This window comes from Corvus moneduloides, chromosome 15, assembly GCF_009650955.1.
Source record: "Corvus moneduloides isolate bCorMon1 chromosome 15, bCorMon1.pri, whole genome shotgun sequence".
Taxonomy (NCBI): domain Eukaryota; kingdom Metazoa; phylum Chordata; class Aves; order Passeriformes; family Corvidae; genus Corvus; species Corvus moneduloides.
The window spans coordinates 223837-246423 of NC_045490.1; the positions used below are offsets into that span (position 1 = coordinate 223837).

A 22587-nucleotide genomic window follows, 5' to 3' on the forward strand; every position below is an offset into this window, starting at 1 on the left:
AGCTATGAATTCTCAGCCCATCCTTACCCACCCATCACTGCAGCATTCTGGTGCATATGTGGCCTTGTTCAAAGAGCAGGAAGAAACGGGAGTGCATTAATTTATTCATTCATCAAGATGAAAGGCAGTATGGCTGATTAAGATTCTAAGAGTTAATAGAATTCTGTTTCCTTCTTTTTTCTAAGTCCCTAGGCTCATCTTTAAGTACATTTTATGGATTTAGTTACCATGGGAGACATATTGGTCTCCTGTTTCTGCTCCTGTTCCAGTCAATGGCAAAGTTCCCTTTTACTTTAGCGCTGTACAGACCGGTAAAGTGGTTTTCGACTACAGGCATTTTTTGATATTTCAAGTATGATTTTTTTTTTTAGCTGTACTTGGGTAGGCAATTGGATATCTATTCCTTTGAAGCTTTTTATTATGGGGCTGTTTTGCAGTGGTTCAGTTTTGCAGTGGTTCTCCTGTGAAGTTATTTCACACAAGTGTCTCTATGAGTTTCGCTATTTCAGATGCCTCTTGCATTTGGTGGTTCTCATATTGGGCAGCTGTTGCATAATTAGCAGTTTTTCTACTTGCTATAAATGTACAGCTATATGCATATTCTTCTGTAATGAGGCCTGCTGGGAGATGCATTAAGATAAGGTACTGTGATGGCTGTGGTACAGAAGCATGCTGTGCAGTCAAAATGGACAGCAGCATCTGGTGTTAGAAAAGGGAAAGGTTTTTCTGTGTTTTGGAAAGTACTTGGTTCACAGTAATTGAATTGGATATTTGAATAAGTTGTAAGATCATTGGGGCAGAGACTACATCTAAAATTTTTGCTCTTACCTCTATGGTATGTAATAACTAACTGGGACAGCCTTAATTTTGAAAACTTTTTAGTGTGTGAGATTGCTCCTCTGACTTTGAATGGAAATACTATTGCTGAAACAGGACCTTTTGTTCTGAAATGCGGGACAGAATCCCTAGGTCATCCCACTTTCCATACTGACTGTATCACCATACGTAACAGGAGATTTGTTACTGTACTTTGCCTGCTTTGTTTTGTGATACTGGTGGCAAATCCCATATGATTTTCTGGCTAAACCAGGTTTGTGGATGCTCTCAGTTGTACAAAACAGCACTCCACAGCTGGAACATGACAGGGAAAGTGGCCTACAGCTTGCAAGTGATCCTTCTCTATCAGCCTTAGTATTAAGCTGCTGTCAAAATGTCCTGATGCTGTCATTGTAGCACTCTAGAGAAGAACAGGGGTGAGTAAAGTGCCATGGGAAATGCCTTCAGGTGACTGGTTGGATCTAGTGGAACAGCCTCAAAATTCCCTCTTGAAACACAGGGAAATTAAGTTCTATTCTTGTCCTTCCTTCTACTGATGCATGCAAGTTTTTCTTGCGTTAAACAGGCTTTCCTGTTTGGAGGTCTCTTTACTTCTATTTTAACAGAGGAGATTATGATTCTATTTATGTTTTGTACCTAAAGCAAATAAAATATAAAAATTAATGTGCAACCTGACGATAATGCAGGAAAGCTTGCCTGGACTCTAGCATTGGAGCACTGATCGTTGTTGCTGGAAAGTTTTACCACTACCACTACACTATGCTCTGTCCCTTTCTTTGCAGTCTTAATGTTTCAGTGCTTTGCCCATCTCCAAGTTGATATACCAGATCTCCAAACATTCTCTCAGCTAGTGGCCACAAATGGGAATAATAATGCTATCAAATTTAAATGAATACAGGGATAATGATGATGTTCGTCTAATGTCCAGAATTTTATTTTATACTGTTAATAACCAGATGTTAAACCCCCAATTGCTAGATTATGGTGTGATATTGTAATTTCTTGCTTCATTTGTAAATTAGGATCTTAATCCTCCAAAAGGCGTAGGCGCTCATTTCTCACTCCATGGGGACAATTTCTGGTCTGAACAGGCCCTTGCATGTTACTAGTTTTCTGCTTCTACAGAGACCTGGAATGCTTATGAGGACTTCACTTGCCCTTTCCTCCCGTGACAGATGGTAGGAGTGTTGTGGAGAGTCTTTGAGTTTGGCACTGGATCTTGCAGGGGATCAGGGGTTGGGAAGGGGATGAGAATGATATTGTTGGTAGATCCTTGAGACTATAATGTCTGCTTTGTGGTTACCTCAGACTGCAAGGATTGGATTAAATAACCCGTCCCTTCTAGTCCTGTACTCCCAACAGCACTAATCTTTATGGTAAATGAACTCCTATCTTCAATGCACCCTGCCCCTTTCTGAGAACAGAAAAAGGGCAAACATGGAATTCCCACAAGTGTGCCAGGCTGGTGTTCAGAAGCGTGGTTGTTCTGGGATCTCCATCTCCCTTGCAGGTCTTCAGACAAAGATTGCAGTGTTTGGAGATGGGAGCTCTCTGTTGTGTTCTTAAGCATGTGAGCTGTCCAGCTGCACTGTCCACTGACAAATAATAGTATTTCTTATTTCCCACAGGGCTTCCAAAGCAGCTGAGTCCAGGACCTCAAGGAATGTCACGCAGTAGTTGCTGAACTAACTGGCACTGAAAGGAACAGAAAAAGATGGCAGTCCATATTTGAAATAAACACGTGGACTCTCGCTGATAAGAAACCATGTCAAAAAAAGGACGGAGCAAGGGCGAAAAGCCTGAGGCACTGATTGTTGCCCTGCAGGCTGCCAATGAGGAACTCAGGACTAAACTAACAGACATTCAAATTGAGCTGCATCAGGAGAAATCTAAGGTGAGTGAGCGTTTGGTTTTAAGTAAAAGTGTCTGCTGAAGAAGACAAACGCGTGGAAAAAGTGGTATCACACAACTCGTTCCTAAAACAGTGGTCTGATTCTTTCCCAACTCATAACATTTACTGTGGATGTCCTGTGGCTTCTGTGGAAAATACTCCATTTTACTGAGCTACAAGTTGGAGAAACCTCTGGCCCTCAAATGGAGCAGTATGTAAAGTTGTAGGAATGTTGCTATTTCTGAGCCCTCCAATTTTCTGGTGAATTTGACTGCTAGGTTAAAAAGCTTTTAGACAAATGTACACATATACGTGAAATCTTATTTCCTAAGGAAATATTAAAAGTACATGTAGCATCATGAGAGGCAGGACACCTGGAGAAGACAGGGTTTTTTGTTTGAGTAAAGGCAATGTAATCTATGTGAATGCCTCAGAAGCTGGCCTATATTTTGTTTTAGGAGTGTGGAGGATTGTCTGGGGTTTCATCAGGGTCTTTCTCAATGTGACATGGATGTGTCTGGGCGGGCTTGTTTTGATAATGTTACGTTGGTATCAGATGACTTTCATTTTATCTCAATGTAGGTTGCTAAACTCGAAAGAGAGAAGACTCAAGAAACAAAGCGTATCCGCGAAGTGGAGCAACGCAAGCAGACCGTGCAGATCACAGAGCTAAAAGCCAAACTCCATGAGGAGAAAATGAAGGAGCTGCAGGCTGTTAGGGAGAACCTCATCAAACAGCACGAGCAGGAGATGACGAGAATGGTGAAAGTCCGAGACAGTGAAATCCAGCGCCTCAAGTCAGCACTGTGTGCACTGCGGGATGGGAGCAGTGATAAAGTACGGACAGCGCTGACTATTGAGGCTCGTGAAGAAGCCAGAAAACAGTTTGACTCTGAGCGCCTTAAGCTTCTGCAGGAAATTACTGAACTGAAGTCTGCCAAAAAGCAGGTAGATGAGGCCCTTAACAATATGATCCAGGCCGATAAGATCAAGGCGGGCGATCTTCGGAGTGAGCATCAGTCCCACCAGGAAGCCATTTCCAAGATCAAATGGGAGAGCGAAAGGGATATTCGACGCCTGGTCAGTAATCAAAACAGTTCATGTGTTCTCTTAGGCTGCACTGAGTTTGCCTTTTGTGTCTCTTAGCTGTTTCTGCGTAACAGAACTCTGCAGTGCAACTCACTTTGAAAAAGTATTACAAATTTCTCACTGTCATTTGTCAGGAATAAGTAGATCACTGAGTCAGCTATAGCACTGTGATGGCAGTTAACATCTTAAATTAGGAGAGTGATTGGCCTAATCCATAAGGATTTGGCTGCCTGATCTGCTAATACATGCAAGGTGCAGATGGTTAAGATAAAGCATTTGCATCTGCGTTTGCAGTTTTTTGGTTTCTCCAGATTCTCTTATGGTATCCTAAACATAATAAACCATGGCAGGAGAGGAGATATCTTTTGGGTTGGCCTTGGTGTAGCCTTCAGTAATTACTGTGGAAAATGAACAAAAAGAGGCCCACACCAGCAAAGGTGCAGGTTGCATTGTTTCCCTGTGTCGTGGTTTAGGAACGGTACTCCCCAATTTCTGCTCCCACTTAGCCTTTCAAAACCATGCTGATGCTTGCTCACTCCCCATCCCATGCAGTGGGCTGGAGAGGAGAACTGGAGGCACAAAAGGTAAAGATGAGATCATGAATTGACGTAAGACCAATTTACTGGACACAGCAATGAAATAAGAAAACAAACAGTAGCAGCTGCAATATTAATAACAAAAATATACAAGAGAGAGGAGAGTGACTTACATGCAAAATGCTCACCACGCAGCCCGTGACCTGACCGCAGCCATGCTACCCTCATCCAGAAGGGAGCCCTTCCCCCATTCCCAGAAAATGACATTAGATGCTATAGAAAAACCTCTGGGTCCATGCCCCTCCTGGCTACTGCAAAAATTAACCCTGTCCTGGGCAGAACCAGAGCACACTGTCATGTGGAGAGCTGGACCTGCCTGTAATGGTAGAAAGTTTAGCTTGAAAATTGGAATTCAAGAACTCACAATTAAGTAAAAGAAATGATAATTTAAACTGTCAAGAATGATACAAGTCCCCCAATTCACAGTCTGCATCCTGGAGGTGTATTCTTGTGTTGCTAGAATGCTCAATGAATGTGCTCCTGTGCCAAATTATGGGTATGGCTCAGACTGTGTTGTTTTACAGGCCTGGTGCAGTATGGTAGAGCAGATTTGAGGAGTGATCACCGTTCTTAAGTAAATCATACAATATAAGTTGAAGAAATGCTGTTGCCTTCACGCAGTAATATTGTTCTGGTGTTTCTTTCATTCAGATGGACGAGATCAAGGCTAAAGACAGGATCATATTTTCACTGGAGAAAGAACTGGAGACACAGACAGGCTATGTGCAGAAGCTGCAGCTGCAGAAGGAAGCTCTGGATGAACAGCTCTTTTTGGTGAAGGAGGCAGAGTGTAACATGAGCAGTCCCAAGAGAGAGATCCCTGGAAGAGCCGGAGATGGTTCGGAGCACTGCAGCAGCCCTGTATGCAGGTTTTACTGGTCCCTGCAAAACAGAAGCATGGATGTGTGTTTCTTGCTGACATACCTTCTCAGGCCCTGGGAAAACATTCCCACTTACTCACTACAGACAAGTTAATGTCCATAGAGTCTTCAGAGGGCATGCTAGTTGGACAAAGCTTTGTACTGTTGGTTTTCATCAGTTGTTCTATTCACAAATACAACACAGCTTAAATAATCAGTGCCCCTTTGAAAGAATCACCAATGAACATAACTACCTGGATAACATGCATTCTCAAAACCAGAAAGAATTAGGAGTATGAGCACAGAGGGGCAAGGAGAAGGCTGGGGGTGGAGAATCTGTGAGACTCTTAGGAGATCCTCCTCTTTGTCTGTCTTCCCACAGACAGCTCTTGGGTATCATTCACAAAGCATGCATGTCACCCATTGTGTGACTAAACTGAAGATGTTTACACAACCAGTGTATATATAAAAGCATACTTACATGTATACAAATGAGGAATAAGAAAGTAATTGTAATGGATACTGAAAGGGTTGTCCTGACTTCTTCACCTGATGCAGTGGCTCAGCAAATAGAAGCAATCAATAGGAAAAGGCAATAAAAATTAGAATCTTTTAGCTTTTTCATCTCCTTCATAAAAAATTATCATCTGTTTGGTTGTTTTCTCTTAATTTTTTTAAGCGGCTTAAATTTTCAATTAAAGTATCCCCCAAACCAGATACTTCTTCCTAAAAAAAAAAAAAAATTATGTGTGTATATATATATATATGTATATATATATTTGCCAACATACTCAGTACTGTAAAAGTCCCTAAAGATAATTTGTTGGTGATGACAGCTTAAGTTGACTGGTGTGTGATTTTTAAGGATTCTTTTCCCAAGCATGTATTTTGAAGAGAACCAGTAAAACCAGTAACTGCGTGACATTGTTGCTCATGTACAGGACTTGCGCAGAAACCAGAAGAGGATAGCAGAGCTGAATGCCACGATACGGAAGCTGGAAGACCGGAACACATTGCTTGTTGATGAACGAAATGAACTGGTATGTGAGCTTTTGCACTGGCAGACAAAGGAGGTTGAGAGCCATGGGGAAAGACAAAGAGAGGGAGGATCCAAGGATAAAGCTGGTGATGAATATGCCTTGTCCATCCATCAGGCCCATCACTCAGGAGGCTGAGGAGGACTTTTTATCCTAGAATTAAACAATAATTTCATTGAAGGTACGTGAGTACAAAATCATAGCAGAAGTCAAGGCAGCAAGGCTTATAGGGTCCTGTGTGAACGCTTCTGTTCCCTCCTTTTGAGCACACAACAGTGTATGGTGAGACTTACCTTGTAAATGAAATAATGTCTGTAAGGTCTGTAGTCCAGTATTTGACCAGGTTGAAAATAGTTAAGTACTGAATCTAGGAAGAATTGACACCAGTGAATTGATCCCTTTATCTGATTTTCTACACTGTGGTGATACCTGTGTGTTGAATCAGGACCCTGGCTATTTAACCTGTTTATATTTCTACTTCTCTGCTTAAGGATGAGGATCAGTTCAACTCTTGATGGTTTATTTTATTCCTGAGCTAGAAATCTTAACGCACTCCTTTCATATCAGTTTAGCTGGCTTGAATGTTCTTTATGTCATAATTGCAAAATATATGTCAAGATTGCAAATTACAAGTATATTCATGTGTCTCTCATGACAATTATTAATTGCTGTTATCAATCCAGTTGAAGCGTGTCCGAGAAGCTGAGAAACAATGTAAACCTCTTCTGGAAAAGAACAAGTGCCTCACAAAGAGAAATGATGAACTTATGCAGTCTTTGCAGCGCATGGAAGATAAACTCAAAGCAGTCACTAAAGAAAATATAGAGATGGTTGGTACTGAAGAGCAAAATGAAGATTACTGGATGATCTATGTGTTGGTGGCCACATCTGCATAGTGCATGATGTATATAAATAGAGAATATGTGTTGTATATTACATGTAATACTATTGCTAAGATACAGCCATGGTTAGGTCTGTATTATTATAGTTTTACATACCATAATATTGTGTATTATGCATACATGGACAATATATTTACATGAATGCTTAATCACAGTCTTTAATTCTATTCTCAAAGTTAGAATATTGAGTTTCAATTGTTTCAAAAAAAAGAGGAAAAAATAGTTGTATCATTGAGGCATGTCCTGCTGTGCTATTTTTTGTCTGGAACTCAAAAAGGATGCTGTTAAGAGTGATGTTTTCAGCCAGCATGATGTTCTTGCATCATGCACACATTCTTTTTAGAGCTGATGATGACAGAGTAAACTTCTGATATGGCACTAGGCACATAGAATCTTTCCATAAAACATACGCATGGTAGATGGATATGGGAAAGGGAGAATGGTGGTGTTTAAATTTGGTTAGGGCTATACATTTCCCATGTCAGGGCTATATGAAGTGGGGTCAAAGCAGTTATGTCTCCATATCCTTCAGATGGGATTGCCTTATCAGTCTGCTTCCAGGCCCTATATTCCTACACATGCACTGATGTTGCTTTGGCATTAATGAAAAAGGAGGTGGATGTTCTGGGTCGCCAGATGTAAGCTGGCAGACTGAGACAACTTTCCCTGCTAAGGGTGTTCATGGACCTTGCCCTGACTTGTAGTAGCCACTGTCCTGAGCAGGCTAAGTGCCCTGCAGTGGGAAGCAGCTTTCCTGGTGATTGGGCGGAGATGATCAGATTCACTTTCTTGTCTCACAGACAAAAGACTTTAGTGTTACACAGTTAATCCACTTTAAGACTTTGCAATTTACCCATGCCTAGAAGACAGATAAACTTACTGCAGGTGTCATGGGTCAGAATTATTCTTCCACAGCTGTGGTAGTGCAGATCACTGTCCCTTGGGGTCTCCCACAGCAAAGAGGAAGGACTTGGGAATCTGCATGCATTAGACATCAGTGGGCAGCACCACTGGTGCGTATCTGTGGACAGCATATATGTGCTAAGTTAGCTCCCTGACATCTGCTCTTCACATTATGGATGCCAAAACCATGAAAGTTAACAAGCTGTGGGTGGCTAGAGTAATTCTCACAGGTTTCAGCCATCTCTTTTCCCACATATGCTCAGGAGCAGGCAGGATATTGACCTGTAGTTAAAATGTCTGTTACCACAGTTTTTGCCTTTCCTCCTTGTCCAACTGGATGCATGTCTTTCACATGAGTAAAGCATGACCATTGCCTCACTGTGTATGGTCCTACGTTGAGTATCAGTAAGGACATGGGGTCATGAGAGCAGATACTATTTGCCTACCCACTGGACAGGTTCAACTCTATTTGCCACATGTGGGGGCATCTTGATGCATGGCCAAGGAAGAGCTATGGTGTGTGACCTTTAAGGGCTGCAGAGGCTGTGTTGCCACATGGTAACTAAATAGATAAAGCTTTGTTGTTCTGATTAAAGAACTCAGCCTTGCTGTGCTACTTTATTGTTAAGAAGCGCTGATGGGCATTAATTAAAAAACAGTGTAGCTGAAACATATTTAAAGGTCTATATAGCTTAAATGAAAGGTAATGTTTAGTTTTTAGCTGAAAGGTGGTCTTCTAGTTGCTGAATCTTATTTTATCTCTTTTATCTTTTCTTCTTACCACAGAGAGAAAAAATAACATCACATCCTCCTCTAAAGAAATTAAGATCTCTCAATGACCTGGATCAGGCTAATGAGGAACAAGAAACGGAATTCTTAAAGCTTCAGGTCATAGAACAGCAGAACATAATTGATGAGTTAACAAGGGTATGTTCAGAGCACTGGGAAATTAGGAATGATTGCTATGTACAGTTTACTACTGATAGTATTTCTTCTTATAACTAGAGGTCTGAGCATTAATACCTTACCTTCTTTTTTAAACAGCAGATGTTTAGCTGTAGGTGTGCATGTGTGCAGTTTACTGAATTTGTAGTGGAGGATCAGCCCCTACAACTCAAAGCATAGCACTGTGAATTGAGCTCCAGAAAGGAATGCAAACTAAGAACTGTGGGGCTTGGGAAGGTACCTACATGTTCACAAGACAGGGCTGTGCCGAGTGTTTTACCATTATAACTAAGTCATGCTTTAAAGGTTTCCTTAACAAGAGGCTGGCCCACAGTGTCTTATCATGTGCTGGCAAAGCATGTACAGCTAGACAGTGGGATTCCAGATCTTCTGTCATTTAATGCTGACAATTCCTTTGTCAGCTGACTTTCCATTATGATACTGAGGAGAAAGAGAAAGATTCCGAAACAGGCTCTTCTGAGACATCCTTGCTAGGAGTGGTGAGATCAACACTCCCATCATTTAATGACTTTGAGACAGAGGCAGCATCTCCTCATCAGGGAAGGCAGACAGCACCTTGTGCAGTGCCCAAACCCACGCATCAGGCCTCCCAGTGATTTTAAAGGGCAATCCATCAGCTCCTGTTGTTTGGCAGCTGCTCAAGGCAAATGCACAAGGGCTTTTTTTAGGTGGTTTTCAGCTGACACACATACAGATTTGGATATGAATCCTCCCTTCTACCTGGAATTAGATTCTTGTTTAAACATATGGAGAGAGTCACTGGAAGTTCTGTTACTTGTTTCCTCTGTATATTTGGCCATCTAACAGCTGCAAAGAAGAGAAGCGAGAATAACTTTTAGATCTTATTTTCCAGGACAGGGAGAAACTCATTCGTCGGAGAAAGCATAAAAGGAGCTCAAAACCAATTAAGGTAAGATGAAAAATTGTTTCTCATTTACAAAGTTCAAGTAGGCTCTGTAGGAAAACACACTTTAGCAATCTGATTAAAGAGAGCTTTGTGGATTATAACAATCTGCTTTAGTGATCAGGTTTGTAAGTTCCTTAGTTACTTTGGGAGAGCTTTTTAAATCCACTTTGAAATTCAGTTAAGGGTATGCAGCTATTTTATTTTCAGCAAAATGGGGCTTCCCATCCCATCTGTCGTCCTCCCCCCCACCAATAGTAATAATTGTCCTTCCATTTGGTTTCTGTAAGTATTGGCCTCAGGGTTTGTTATGCTGAGAGGTATTTACGTTTCCAGAGACCTTCCCATCTTTTTTCTGCAATCTGTTTTTTACAGCACATATGGGCTTAAGCCAAATCCTTGTGCATCTCTATTCTTCAAGTGGAAATTTCTGCCTGAGATACTGTGTCATTCTCTCCTGCTCAGTTCCACATACCTTTGACTAACCTTTGTATCACCCTGAATTGGGTTAAGTCCAAAACTGGTATAATTTACAACAATTTTAGAGCTGAGTAGTCAGGAGTGGTTCACACAGCTCCTTTATCAGCTAGATGTGGAGCATGACTTTGCGACATTCATGTCCCACCTCCAAAAAGTGGGAATACTGGTTGCTTGGTTGCTCTCAGTTCTCCAAGGACATCCCTTAGTGCATCAGCTGTGTTCTGTGAAAGTAACACAGCACTGTCTACACACTGGGAATTTCAGACCAATGAATCCTAGCTGTGTCATCACATTGTTTCTATGTGGGTTGCGAAGCAGTATACAGCAGACACAACAAGGACTGAATAGTATTTTCATCAGAGGTTATAACACTGGAGAATATGGCAATTGTCTTCACTTGACAACACAATGAGCAAAAATTACAATATATGCAAAAGCTAATTGACATCTTTGGTACATGTTTTTTGTGTGAGTCAAACTCCAGGTTTAGAAGATTTTAACCGGTCAGCAAAGTGAAAAATGTTACAAATAAAAGTGCATCTTAATTGCTCGTTGATCCATTTGTCTTCAGAATTATCCATAAGCCAAGTATTTAAATGTTCAAATCTGTACCCTGAAACCAAGCCTGCAGGGTCAAGCATCTGTATCTTCACAGGGCACGTCTCACAGTTTTAATTTGATTTAATTTGGCTACAGAGATTGGTGGTAGCGAGGTGTCAGGCATACAACCAAACTGTGGAGCATGAGCAGTTGTTTATAACATGTGCCAGTTACTGTAGTCCTGGAAAGACGCAATAAAAGTTCCTTCATGTTAGTTTTGTAGTAACATAGCTTTCACTCACATGGTCCAGTGGCAATATCAGCGAGAGAAGCACCTAGACATTAAAAGTATCAGCAGTGTCTGTGAGAGAAGGAGGGCTTCCTATTCTACACAAGTTTTCAGCTCCTTATGGTGTTACTTTTGCACACTAATCTGCATGTTGATAGATATCTTCTGAAGAGCATTGTGGTTAACAAACAATTCTCCTGCCTTCCTGCAAGGGCAGAGACTTTTCCTCTGGCATGTTGCTGCTCACATTGTTTTCCAGTTAGGCTGAGACAGACCCTCAGAAAAATTATTCAGAAAACTTAAATCTCCACCAGCACAAGACCTGATCTTCAATGGGTTTCCACTGAATTTGTTTGAAGATGGTGATTGCAGGTGTAGCCCACTGTTCATTTTTCACACCTTGTCTTTTAAGTAACTAGCAACTCCCCCCTCTTCCCCTCTCCAAAATGCATGCTACAAGTTTACATGAAGGTTCAGAAAACATGTTTTTCCTTCTGTAGAGACATGTCATGGATACAGTTTTTGGGTATGATGATGATTCTATGGACTCTGAAACATCCTCTGTGGCCTCGTATAGAACAGACAGGACACCAGCAACTCCAGATGATGATCTGGATGAGGTAAGATCTGACTCTTTCCACAGGCAAGTTACAGGTTTTCACGAGATGATGACTTTCAAAACAAGTGGTCAGACTCTCAAGAACACTTAGGTTTTCATAGTGCATACTGAATGATAAATACTTAAGTTTGACCTTAATTTTGGTTACTCATATACTGAAATGCTGAGAGTTTCTTCCACAATCTGGTCCATAGAGTCTATAGCTATGACTACCCTGCAATTTGAGGTGATTTTTTCTCCTCTCCCCTTTCAAGAAAACAAGCCTATTGCATTTCTTTTAGCTTGAAGACATATCAAAGAGTTACAGTGAATGGGATGACATCGTGCTGGTTACCTGTCACTAGTGGGGTTTTGCAGGGCTTTGTCTTAGGCCCTGTGCTCTTCAGTTTCATCATAAATTACTTGGACACAGGACTGGAAGGGATACTGAGCAAGTTCTCAGATGGTACAAAACAGGGAGGAGCTGTTGACTCCCTCAGAGGCAGGGAGGCCCTGCAGAGAGACCTCGACAAATCAGAGGGCTGGGCCGTCACCAACCAGATGAAGTTCAACAAGGCAAAAGTGCCAGATTCTGCACCTGGGATGGGGTAGCCTGGATCTACAGACTGACTGGGGAATGAGATGCTGGAAAGCAGCACCTGGAAAGGGACCCGGTGGTTGACAGAAAGTTGAATATGAGTCAGCAGTGCCCTGGCAGCGGGGGGGGCCACCCATGTCCTGGGGGGCATCAGGCCCAGCATTGCCAGCCAGTCAAGGGAGGGGATTGTCCTGCTCTGCTCTGCACTGCGGTGGCCTCACCTTGAATATTGTGTGCAGTTTTGGGTGCCACAATACAAGAAAAATATTAAATTGTTAGAGAGTGTTCAAAGGAGGGCAACAAAGATGGTGAAGGGCTCTGAGGGGAAGCTGTGTGAGGAGCAGCTGAGGTCACTTGATTTATTCAGCCTGGAGAAGAGACTGAGGGGAGGCCTCATTGCAGTCTACAACTTCCTCATGAGGGGAGGAGGAGGGACAGACACTGATCTCTTATCTGTGGTGACGAGTGACGGGGCCTGAGGGAATGGCCTGAAGTTGTGTCAGGTGACATTTAGGTTGGATAGTAGAAACAAGTTCTTCACCCAAAGAGTGGTTGGGCACTGGAATGAATGGTCTCCCCAGGGAAGTGGTTACAGCACCAAGCCTGAGAGAGTTCAAGAAGTGTTTGGACAACACTCTCAGTGACTCTCGGGGATGGTGCTTGCAGGGCCAGGAGTTGGACTCAATGATCCTTGTAGATCCCTTCCAACTCAGCTGATTCTGTGATATAAGTGCTGTATAATTTCCCCTTTTTTTAATTTCAGATGACACCAAGGTCACTGTGATCCAAAAAGCTATTTGAATCAAGACCTGTAAACCAACTACTGTGCTTAACAAATCACATTTGCATTCTTTGCTTTGACAGTGCTTTGCTCTCCGTGGCTTAGACATGTTCCTTCTTATTCTTCAGGGCTTAGCAGCAGAAGAGTCAGAGCTTCGGTTTCGGCAGCTGACAAAGGAGTACCAGGCCCTGCAGAGAGCGTATGCACTGCTGCAGGAACAGACGGGAGGGGTCATAGATGCTGAAAGAGAAGCCAGGGTCAGTATTTGTTTTGAGAGTAACAGTATTTCATTGCTGTCAGGACAAGAAACCCCTCAAAGGGACATACAATGAAATGGAGCTACATACAGCATCCAGAACACTGAGAAATGTCTGTTCACTCGTTTGCTGAGTACATTTTTAAAGAGAGTGACAATAAAGAATGAGCACAATCACCCCGTTTACAAGAAGCTGTCCTCCACCTGAACCTGAAAACTCTGCAGTTAGGCAGGCATGCCAAAGCAGACAACTCTGCAGCCTGACACAGAATCACAAGGGTTTTCTTATCATTTGCCTAAGTGTGATAGGGTTGGGTTTTAAAGGCAAATGAAGGCCTGTGGGTTTTCACAAAGGCACATATTACACCAACTTTAGGAATATCTGAATGTTTCTAACAGAGAAATGCAAATTATATTCAAATTTTAATGTGATGCAGGCTACAGTAAACCTTCCAAGGCTAAAAATGTCCCTCTAATAAAATTACAGAATCATTCAGGCTGGAAAGCACCTCAGTCCTTCAGCCCAAATTCCTGCTCGCAGCAGTCAGCTGTAAGGTTGTATCAGTTTGTTTAGTACTTTGTTTAGTCAGCTCTTGAAGACCCTCCTGGCAGTTAAAATTGCCTCTTCCCACTACCTTTTGCCACTCTGATCAACTAAGCACTTTTTGTTTTGTAATTTAGGGATTGCCCCTTATCAAGGTCTTTGAGCAGAGCACCCCCCAATACCTGAGCTTGTATTTTGCTGCTCTGATGCAATCCATGGTGGAATAGGCTTGGGTGGGGAGTTGGGGCTGATCCACAGCTCTGTTCCCTTGTGTCATCTTTGTGCCAGTCTAAGGGGTGGCACAAAATATCACTGAGTCAGAACCTTTCTAATGGTTTCTCACTCAGTGGAACTGACAGCATGAACCCAGGCTGTGCTGGTTTTGGTTTCCTTTTAATACCAGTCACATTGCTGATTTTGTTACTCTTTAATGCGGTGCCTGACTTCAACAGGCTCAGGAGCAACTTCAAGCTGAAGTCCAGAGGTATAAAGCCAAAATAGAAGATCTGGAGAAAACTTTGGCTCAGAAAGGGCAGGTAAGTAATTCTTGTGTGGTTTTTTTTCCTGTTTTGTATCTTACCTGCTCTGCTTACAAAATACCTAGCACAATTTCAGTATAAACTTCCATGAGATGTAATGTTGCCAGTCAGTAAACAAGCAGATCCAGCAAGTTCAGAAGCCTTGCTACAGCTTTGTAAACTTAAAATGTTTTTGTTCTATAAAAGACAGCTTGTTCCTGTAGGATTTCAAAGCCTGAATATTGTGGCTCCAATTTTCAATAAATGTGCCAGGCCTCATGGAATTTGGTTATTCTGTAATACTACTGCTTCGTCCAACAGGACTCACACTGGGTGGAAGACAAGCAGCTTTTCATTAAGAGGAACCAAGAGCTTTTAGACAAGGTATGTTCAAAAGGTTTGCATGTTCACTCTGAAGGGTTATCTGGATCCTGTGAGACATCTTTAGGGTTTAGATTTTGCACAGCCTATGCTACCTCAACTACTACTCACCTAATACTTCATGGTTCTTGTAACAGTCACACAGATCATGATTTAACATATTTCTGTTAGATAGAGAAAATGGAAGCAGAAAACAACCGTCTGCAACAGGAGCTGCAGGATGCGCGAGACCAGAACGAGCTGCTGGAGTTCCGCAACCTTGAGCTGGAGGTGATGGATGCACTTCTGACAGTAGATCTGGTAGAAATGAAATGAGTGCACTTGCACTGGACACCAACTTTAATCAAGGGTTTACACAATTTTGTAGCAATAAAACAGAGTAAAAAATCAGGACCAGCATTTTTCATTGTGAGCTGAAATATGTCAGCTCTAATATCCTGGAAATAGTAAGCTCCATACCCAACTGGTTAACTTCACCCTGAGCCAGGTGCCTAGTGTCCACAGGTAAGCTTAGCTGATTAACATGAGTTAGCTCTTAGTTACCACACCTGTGGGCATGATTTTTCTAATACTTGGAGATGCCTGTCTGCCCATGTGCAAGTGCTGTTCCTTTTGCGGGCACTGGACACATTCCCTGTTGAGCAGCTTTTCCATGACCTGCAGTGGGTACAAACAGTCTCTCAGGTGACATTGGACATTGATGTAGGAGCTCCAGAAGCCTCTGTGGGACTTCAAGCTCCCTCTTCCCAGACTGTCTCTAGTTACAGACACTTCTTTGGAGCACCAGCCAGCCACAACTTCACCTGCTCTCTTCCCTAGTATAAGCTGGTTTATTTTTCAGTTGTTCTTTTCAGTTGCTGTCCAAGGCCAAATACACTTGCCACACAGAGCCTTTCCTGGGTCTCGTAAATTAATGCTGTGTCAGACTTGCCCCTTATTTATTGAACTGTCCCACAGTTTTACTTGACAGCTGTGTTTCCATATGGCAGGGAGCTGAACTGATCAAGTGAATTACATGTTCATAAACCAAAAATGCGTGTGGAAGTGAAGTTTTATCTTCACTTCCGTGTTTGCCTGAATACCTGAAAGGAATGAGAAATAGCATAGCATCTTCAAATTTTTATTTTTGTCTCTGGTCCTTTAAAACTGGACAAATATTTGTAAACTTTAAGCAATAAAGGTGTATAAATAGCTAAGTTGATCAGTTTTTTTGAATACATTGTTTTCCACAGATGTTAGAATGTACAACATACCAGGATGAAGAAAATGTGTAATCTGAGTCTCCCAATGGTCTAAAGTCAAACACCTGTTTCTAAAGGGAGTATTTACAAAAATGTATAGTTGTTCAGCACTTCATAAAGCAAATCACTTGAATCTTAGCTAGGTGACAGCCTGTCCACAGCCAATTTGCAAATTGACGTAATTTATCAAATAATTGCCTGTTAAACAGTTACCTTGGGTTTAGGATTCTGTCCCACTTGGCTCACTTTTTCAGACTAGGTCTAGATGTTTCATTCCTTGGCTTGTAAAATGAAGCATGCAAGCCAAGCATGATATCAACAGTAGCTATGGCATTTTCTGTGTGTGTCTGCTTCATCCTAATACATTCTCTAGCATCTTCTGAATTTATTTGCAGGAAAGAGAGAGACGGTCTCCACCATTTAATCTCCAGATTCACCCATTCTCAGATGGTGTGAGTGCTTTACAGATCTACTGCATGAAGGAAGGGGTTAAGGTAGGTCAGTTTTGTAAAGCAGTGCTTTTCCCTACAGGAGTGGTGGGTACTGCCCATATAACCCATTACTAATAACTCCACTAAACTTTAGGCATTTCAACTCAGTCTAATGTAAGAGTGTGGTGACAGACACAGTTCAATTAAACTCAAAATTCTTACCATAATGATAAAATCTGGTTCAAAGGCAACTGAAATCAATGTATGGTGCATTTCCATAGGATAAAACAAAATGGCTGACTTCCCTGTGGTTCATAGACTAGATGGATATTGCAGCCATGATAAAAGGTGCACGCCATGTCTTTACCTTATTCTCTCTTTGCAGGATGTCAGCATCCCAGACCTCATAAAGCAGTTAGACATCCTAGGTGATAATGGGGTAAGTTGAAAAGGGAGATATTTTCTCTTTACAAGCTGCATTTTGTACAGTGCAGTAAGTGATATGTAGAATTATGACTATTTTCTAAGATACTTGTTAAATTATGCATCTTTTACGTATGGTTTAGCAGACTGGAAAGAACGTCCAAAGACCACTGATATTTGGAACTGGGCCCAACTGCACCCCATTCACTCAGGAAAACACATGAATGAGTTTGGCAGTCTGAGTAAACCATTCTTCATCAGAACTAGGATTCCTTCAAACAGTTTCATAAATAGGCAAGAATTATCAAATTCCCTGTGGCTTTCTAAGAGGGCATAGCTGCCCACGTAAAAGAGATCCTGTATCTCTGGCCAACATTAGATATGTCTTTAAAAAGTTTATAAGAAATAAAAACCAAGGATCATAATTGTCTATTCATGTGCTGATGTAAATCAGCCCTATTTTTACAAAAACTTTGATGGAAATTCAGCTTTGTAGAACTAGCATGAAGACAAACAAATGGGTCTAATTTTAGTTTACATTTGTCTTAAGATGTAATAGAACGAATGATACAGTTAATCCATATAATGTAGAAAGGCAAAAGCAGTGGTCTTCTTAATGTGTTAACAGACTCTGAATGTTTCAATGGAAACCGAATACTCAGTACTACAGGGATCCTCTGAAAACTGTGGACCTGGTCTGTAGGATGGATTGTCTTTATTCATGCAGGAAACTGCTGCCAATTTTTCTCTTTCCTCTCTTTCTCTTCACAGAATTTAAGGAATGAAGAACAAGTGGCCATAATTCAGGCTTCCACGGTATTGTCCTTGGCAGAAAAGGTAAATTGTGTGCTTGCTTTTCTCACGTATTACCTAAAGCCTCATCTACACATTTTCTTCCCTGTTGTTGTCATCAATATTGTTAAATTTCCTAGTGTTGGAAGTGATTCCCCAAATAAAATAAACTGTGCCAGCACAGTCCCAAACACCTTGCTAAAGCAGCAAAAATATCAAACTGAGCTAGCCCAAGCTGTGCAGTAGAAAAAACTACAAATACAAAAATAATATGAAACAAAACTTGAAATTGAAAACTGAATGGGAAACCATCAGAAATTTAAGCCATGATTAGATAAAGTTTGGAATTTACAGTCTTGAGATTTCTAAAGCTTCCAAAGGGATCTGCATGCCAAAATTTCACTGAAAGTATATGTCTATGTTCCTTGTTTCAAATATTAGGAAAAAAGTGGGGGTTGGTTAAAATTGCTCTCTAAGGCTCAAATGCAGCACACAGTTTTTTCAACATGACAACTTCCAAGGACTCTGCTCAACAATTCCCCCTCTGCCAACAGAACTGCCATAAAGTCAGCTAGGCTATTTTTGAGGTGCTATAGTCCCATTGTAGGCCTTTATCCATGGGAAATGGGTTCCTTGTCCATCCCAGGGCATGTGCTTCTCCGTCTTCTGGTGACCCAGCAGTGGCAATCCTCTTGCTGCTTCCCTGCCAAGTACTACCTGCAGACATCATGGCTGCCTCTGTCACAAACAGTCTCAAGATGAACCCAGCAGTAGCAGCAGGCTGCTAAAAACAGACTAACAAGATGCTGTAGATATCCCACTTGCCACTGCTTGTGTGCTAGAAAACACAGCAGGTTACAGCTCTCATTGTCTTCTCTCCAGTGGATCCAGCAGATTGAGGGAGCTGAAGCTGCTCTGCATCAGAAGATGATGGAACTGGAAAGTGATATGGTAAGAAAACTTTCCTTATTACACATCTTAGGAATGCTGGTTGTGTCACACTTACCTGATGTGCCAAAAAATAGCTAGGAATCTATTGGCAAATGAACTACGCAGCCTTTCTCTGATTATTGGTGAATCCATAAAATTGTTCCTGGTCCAGTTCACATGCAACAGCAGAATAACAGAAGTAGTAAAAGTTTAAAAACTTCTTCTCTCTTTCTATGAGGATGACTGTTTATTAATAAGTACAGAGGGTTCAAATGTTTCTCAATAATTTTCAAAGATGCACACATTATTTACCTCATCAGATTCACAGTCTAAACATTAGCTGTTGTATTGCATTTTATTCAGGACCAGCATGTGAAAAATTACTCAATTATAACACTGTTGGCTTTCATTACATACTAAGTAAAGTTAGTACCTTACCCTGTTCTTACTCTAGTTAATGGCAGTAGCCTACGAGATGAACAAGCGTAACTACAAGAATTAGACAGCTGTAGTGGCTTTTGTTCTGTTCCTGTGATATGTCTGTACTTAAGTCTATTCAGCTTAAGGTGGACTGATAAGTTAAAGCACAGCAGCTGCCCCCCTGTAATGTGAATGTGAATGTCTGGTTAGTTCCTGTTTAGTTTAGTGCACTTTTACACCTCTTCCAAAATAAGAGAAAGCACAAAAAGAGTAATTCCTGATGCCAGAGGAGGTATCTTTAGAAAAATAACACAGAACACCCTAAATTTCACTACTGAAATGCCAAGCGATACCACTGAAGCCAACAGACAGGATGGATTTAGTTTCATGTAGATCAAATGTATTCACATACAAGAGCAATCTACAGCTATTTGCCCTTCCTTCTTTTCTAGCTGAGTGAGATATTTCTGCCAAGCACCAGTCAAAAACCAGTCTCCTTGTCCTACTGAATTAGATATCTGTAAATGATTTGATAAAACTTCCTAAAGTATTTGGAGTAAATAATTTGTTTTTCTGTCTAAATGATCCTTCATTGTAGGAGCAATTTTGCAAAATAAAAGGTTATTTGGAGGAAGAATTAGACTACAGGAAGCAAGCTCTTGACCAAGCATACATGGTATGTACAAAGGAAATTCTGCAGCACATACTGGCCAACTCTGCAATAGCACACAGACTCTTGTTGAACCAGGAAGAGAGATTTTTGCTTTTTTATTAATACTGGGGTTTTTTAAATTTGTTTTTTCCTTATTCTTCTGATGTACTAGCATGCAATCTGCACCGCTTCAACACAATACCTTGACTTTTCATGTCATAAAAAGGCACGTCCCCTGAAGTCTGAAAACTCTTGTCAGTTTAAGGCAGATATTGCTCATTAATGGCAGCTTGTCCAACTGGGGTTTTTTAGTGCAATAGGTTGAAATTTTAAAATTGGTGAAATAATTTACACTTCAGATATGAAAATTCTATCCAACTCTATCTCTATAAACTAACTCCATAAAAAAGAGTAAAAGTGAAGGATTTCAGTGAAAATTAATATTAAAATATTTTAAAAAATAAAAGTTCGTATCTTCTTTCAGAACATGGAACCATTTTCTGAGTTCAGTTTTTCACATTTTTGCACACTTGAGCACAGGGACTGCCTCTCATGCAGGGGCCTGAATCTGCCACCAACCCCCCAGTTCCCAATGTGGTTTAAACCATGTTTCATCTCTAATTGACTTTTGGTATTGCATCAACCAGAGGATCCAGGAGCTTGAAGCCACCTTGTACAATGCTTTGCAGCAAGAAACAGTGATAAAGTTTGGGGAACTACTGACTGAAAAACAGCAGGAAGAGCTGAGGACAGCAGTAGAAAAGCTGAGACGTCAGATGCTGAGGAAAAGCAGAGAATATGATTGCCAGATTCTTCAGGAGAGGATGGAGCTGCTCCAGCAGGCTCATCAGGTAAGAAGAAGGAATCGCAGACATGTGGTATCTACTCAGCCTTTCTGTGTAAGAACACAGTCTGAGGTCAAATTTAGGCAAGCTCCAGGCCATGAGGGAGCCTGGCATCCAGCTTTTTGAATTGTCTCATACTTTGTGTCTTTTCTGTGCATGCAAGCACACGTGATATTAGCTCGTGCAAGATTGATTTGGCATATTTTGAGTTTTAAAATTCTAGCCTAATGTTTTCATCCAGAATGATGTCTGCATGGATCTAGCTTTGTAATAAAAATGGTCATCCCTAGTTACTGGACTGGGCACAAGAGAAATGGGCTGCTGGCTCATATGGCACAGGAAAGCTGTCTGTTTTTCCAGATACTACTTGTCCCTCCCAACTGGGCATTTGTACTTTTCACCGCTGAGATAGGGTACTGCATTTCACCTTGAAAGACCGATGTTTGCTGCTCTGCAAGCTGTGAGGTCCCAGAGCAAAAGGCAAACTGTCACAGCACGTTGAATAATGTGAGAGCTGCACCATGAAACAGATCTGACTCGGATGTTTATGGGAGTAAGAGAAGGAGCACATCCCCAGCGCTTAGGGGGTTTTGGTTCACAGGAAGGCTCAGTTCTCACAGTCTTTCCTGATCCTAAGTTGGGCACTTGAGACTGGGTCCACCCTTATTTTTTTCTTGCCAAGCCTTTGCCACAGAAAAAGCTTCATGATTTTAGACATGACAACTGCCCTGAGGGACACTGCCCTGAGGGACACTGCCACAGCAGTTCTGGCTTCTCAGAACAGTTCTGACCCAGCTTCAGTTGCAGGCAGGGTTGGAAGTGGCTGAAAGGCAAAGGAAAGAGGAGGTAGCCAAGCAGTAGGACAGGAGGCTGTGGGCAGAAACTGTTGTACGGAGGTTCCACCTGAACATGAGAAAGAATTTCTTCATTGTGCAAGTGACCAAGCACTGAACAGATTACCCAGAGAGGATGTGGAGTCTCCCTCACTGGAGATATTCCAAGCCCATCTGGATGCAATCCTGTGCCACATGCTCTAGGATGACACTGCTTGAGCAGGGAGGTGGGACCAGGTGAACTGCTGTGGTCCCTTCCAACCTGACTCATTCTGTGATTTTGTGGTTCCATAGAATTTGAAAGCTGCCATAAGCTAGTCATCTCATCCCCAGACAGGGAGGAAGACAGTCACAGGTGCCATCTATTCTCCAGGTGCTGGGGCCTTCAGGCGTCTCCTGGTTTGCCTCTTTGGATTTCTGCTATTTGCTGGACAGCTCTCTTACGACCTGACTTAGTTAAAAAAACGTACTGAGATTCAAGGCCTCGTTATTTGTACTTAGGAGTTCTGTTCTGGGGGATCTCTCCTCCCATGCAGGCAAAAGTTTAAGTCATGCTACATAGTTTTTCTCAAAGTACCTAGCTCTGCTAAAAATACACACCTTGTCTATAAGTTACATATATTTCACTCACCACAGAATCAATACATTCATAGTATTGTATACATTTATGATTTTGGATCTAATGATAACACTTTAATCTTCTTTCAACACATCAAACTGTGAGAATTCTTAAGGAATCATGATAGAATTCTAAAGATTATAACCATGATCTTACACTTTTCATCTATTAATAAATAGATCAACAGGATTAATAAATAGATAATGTGAAACAGATCAATCATTGATACTAATTTCCAGCATTTAAGGATCCAGTTTTGCATATATGCATATATATCCATATATGCAGGATCATATTTTGAGCAGTTGCACATGTGCTAAAGCTGTGATGTGGCAGGATGAGTGGATGGAGTCACAGTATGACACAAGATTATCCCTACCACAGAAATGTATTTGTTTATTTCTAGGCTTTTGGCACTTGGAACATTAAGT

General features: G+C 41.5%; 1 protein-coding gene across 3 annotated transcripts in view; it reads left to right on the forward strand.

Moving 5' to 3' along the window:
- Positions 1-22587, forward strand: part of JAKMIP2 (janus kinase and microtubule interacting protein 2) — a 46337-nt gene that overhangs the window by 12932 nt on the left and 10818 nt on the right. For all 3 annotated transcript variants that reach the window (XM_032124757.1, XM_032124758.1, XM_032124759.1), the window contains exons 2-19: positions 2466-2731; positions 3311-3808; positions 5065-5274; positions 6215-6313; positions 6994-7140; positions 8902-9042; positions 9935-9991; positions 11795-11914; positions 13400-13528; positions 14524-14607; positions 14911-14973; positions 15142-15240; positions 16607-16705; positions 17028-17081; positions 17837-17902; positions 18740-18808; positions 19806-19883; positions 20507-20710. In XM_032124757.1, the coding sequence (XP_031980648.1) occupies positions 2603-2731; positions 3311-3808; positions 5065-5274; positions 6215-6313; positions 6994-7140; positions 8902-9042; positions 9935-9991; positions 11795-11914; positions 13400-13528; positions 14524-14607; positions 14911-14973; positions 15142-15240; positions 16607-16705; positions 17028-17081; positions 17837-17902; positions 18740-18808; positions 19806-19883; positions 20507-20710 (2346 nt within the window). In that variant the 5' untranslated portion in view covers positions 2466-2602. The remainder of the gene's footprint in view (positions 1-2465; positions 2732-3310; positions 3809-5064; positions 5275-6214; positions 6314-6993; positions 7141-8901; positions 9043-9934; positions 9992-11794; positions 11915-13399; positions 13529-14523; positions 14608-14910; positions 14974-15141; positions 15241-16606; positions 16706-17027; positions 17082-17836; positions 17903-18739; positions 18809-19805; positions 19884-20506; positions 20711-22587) is intronic.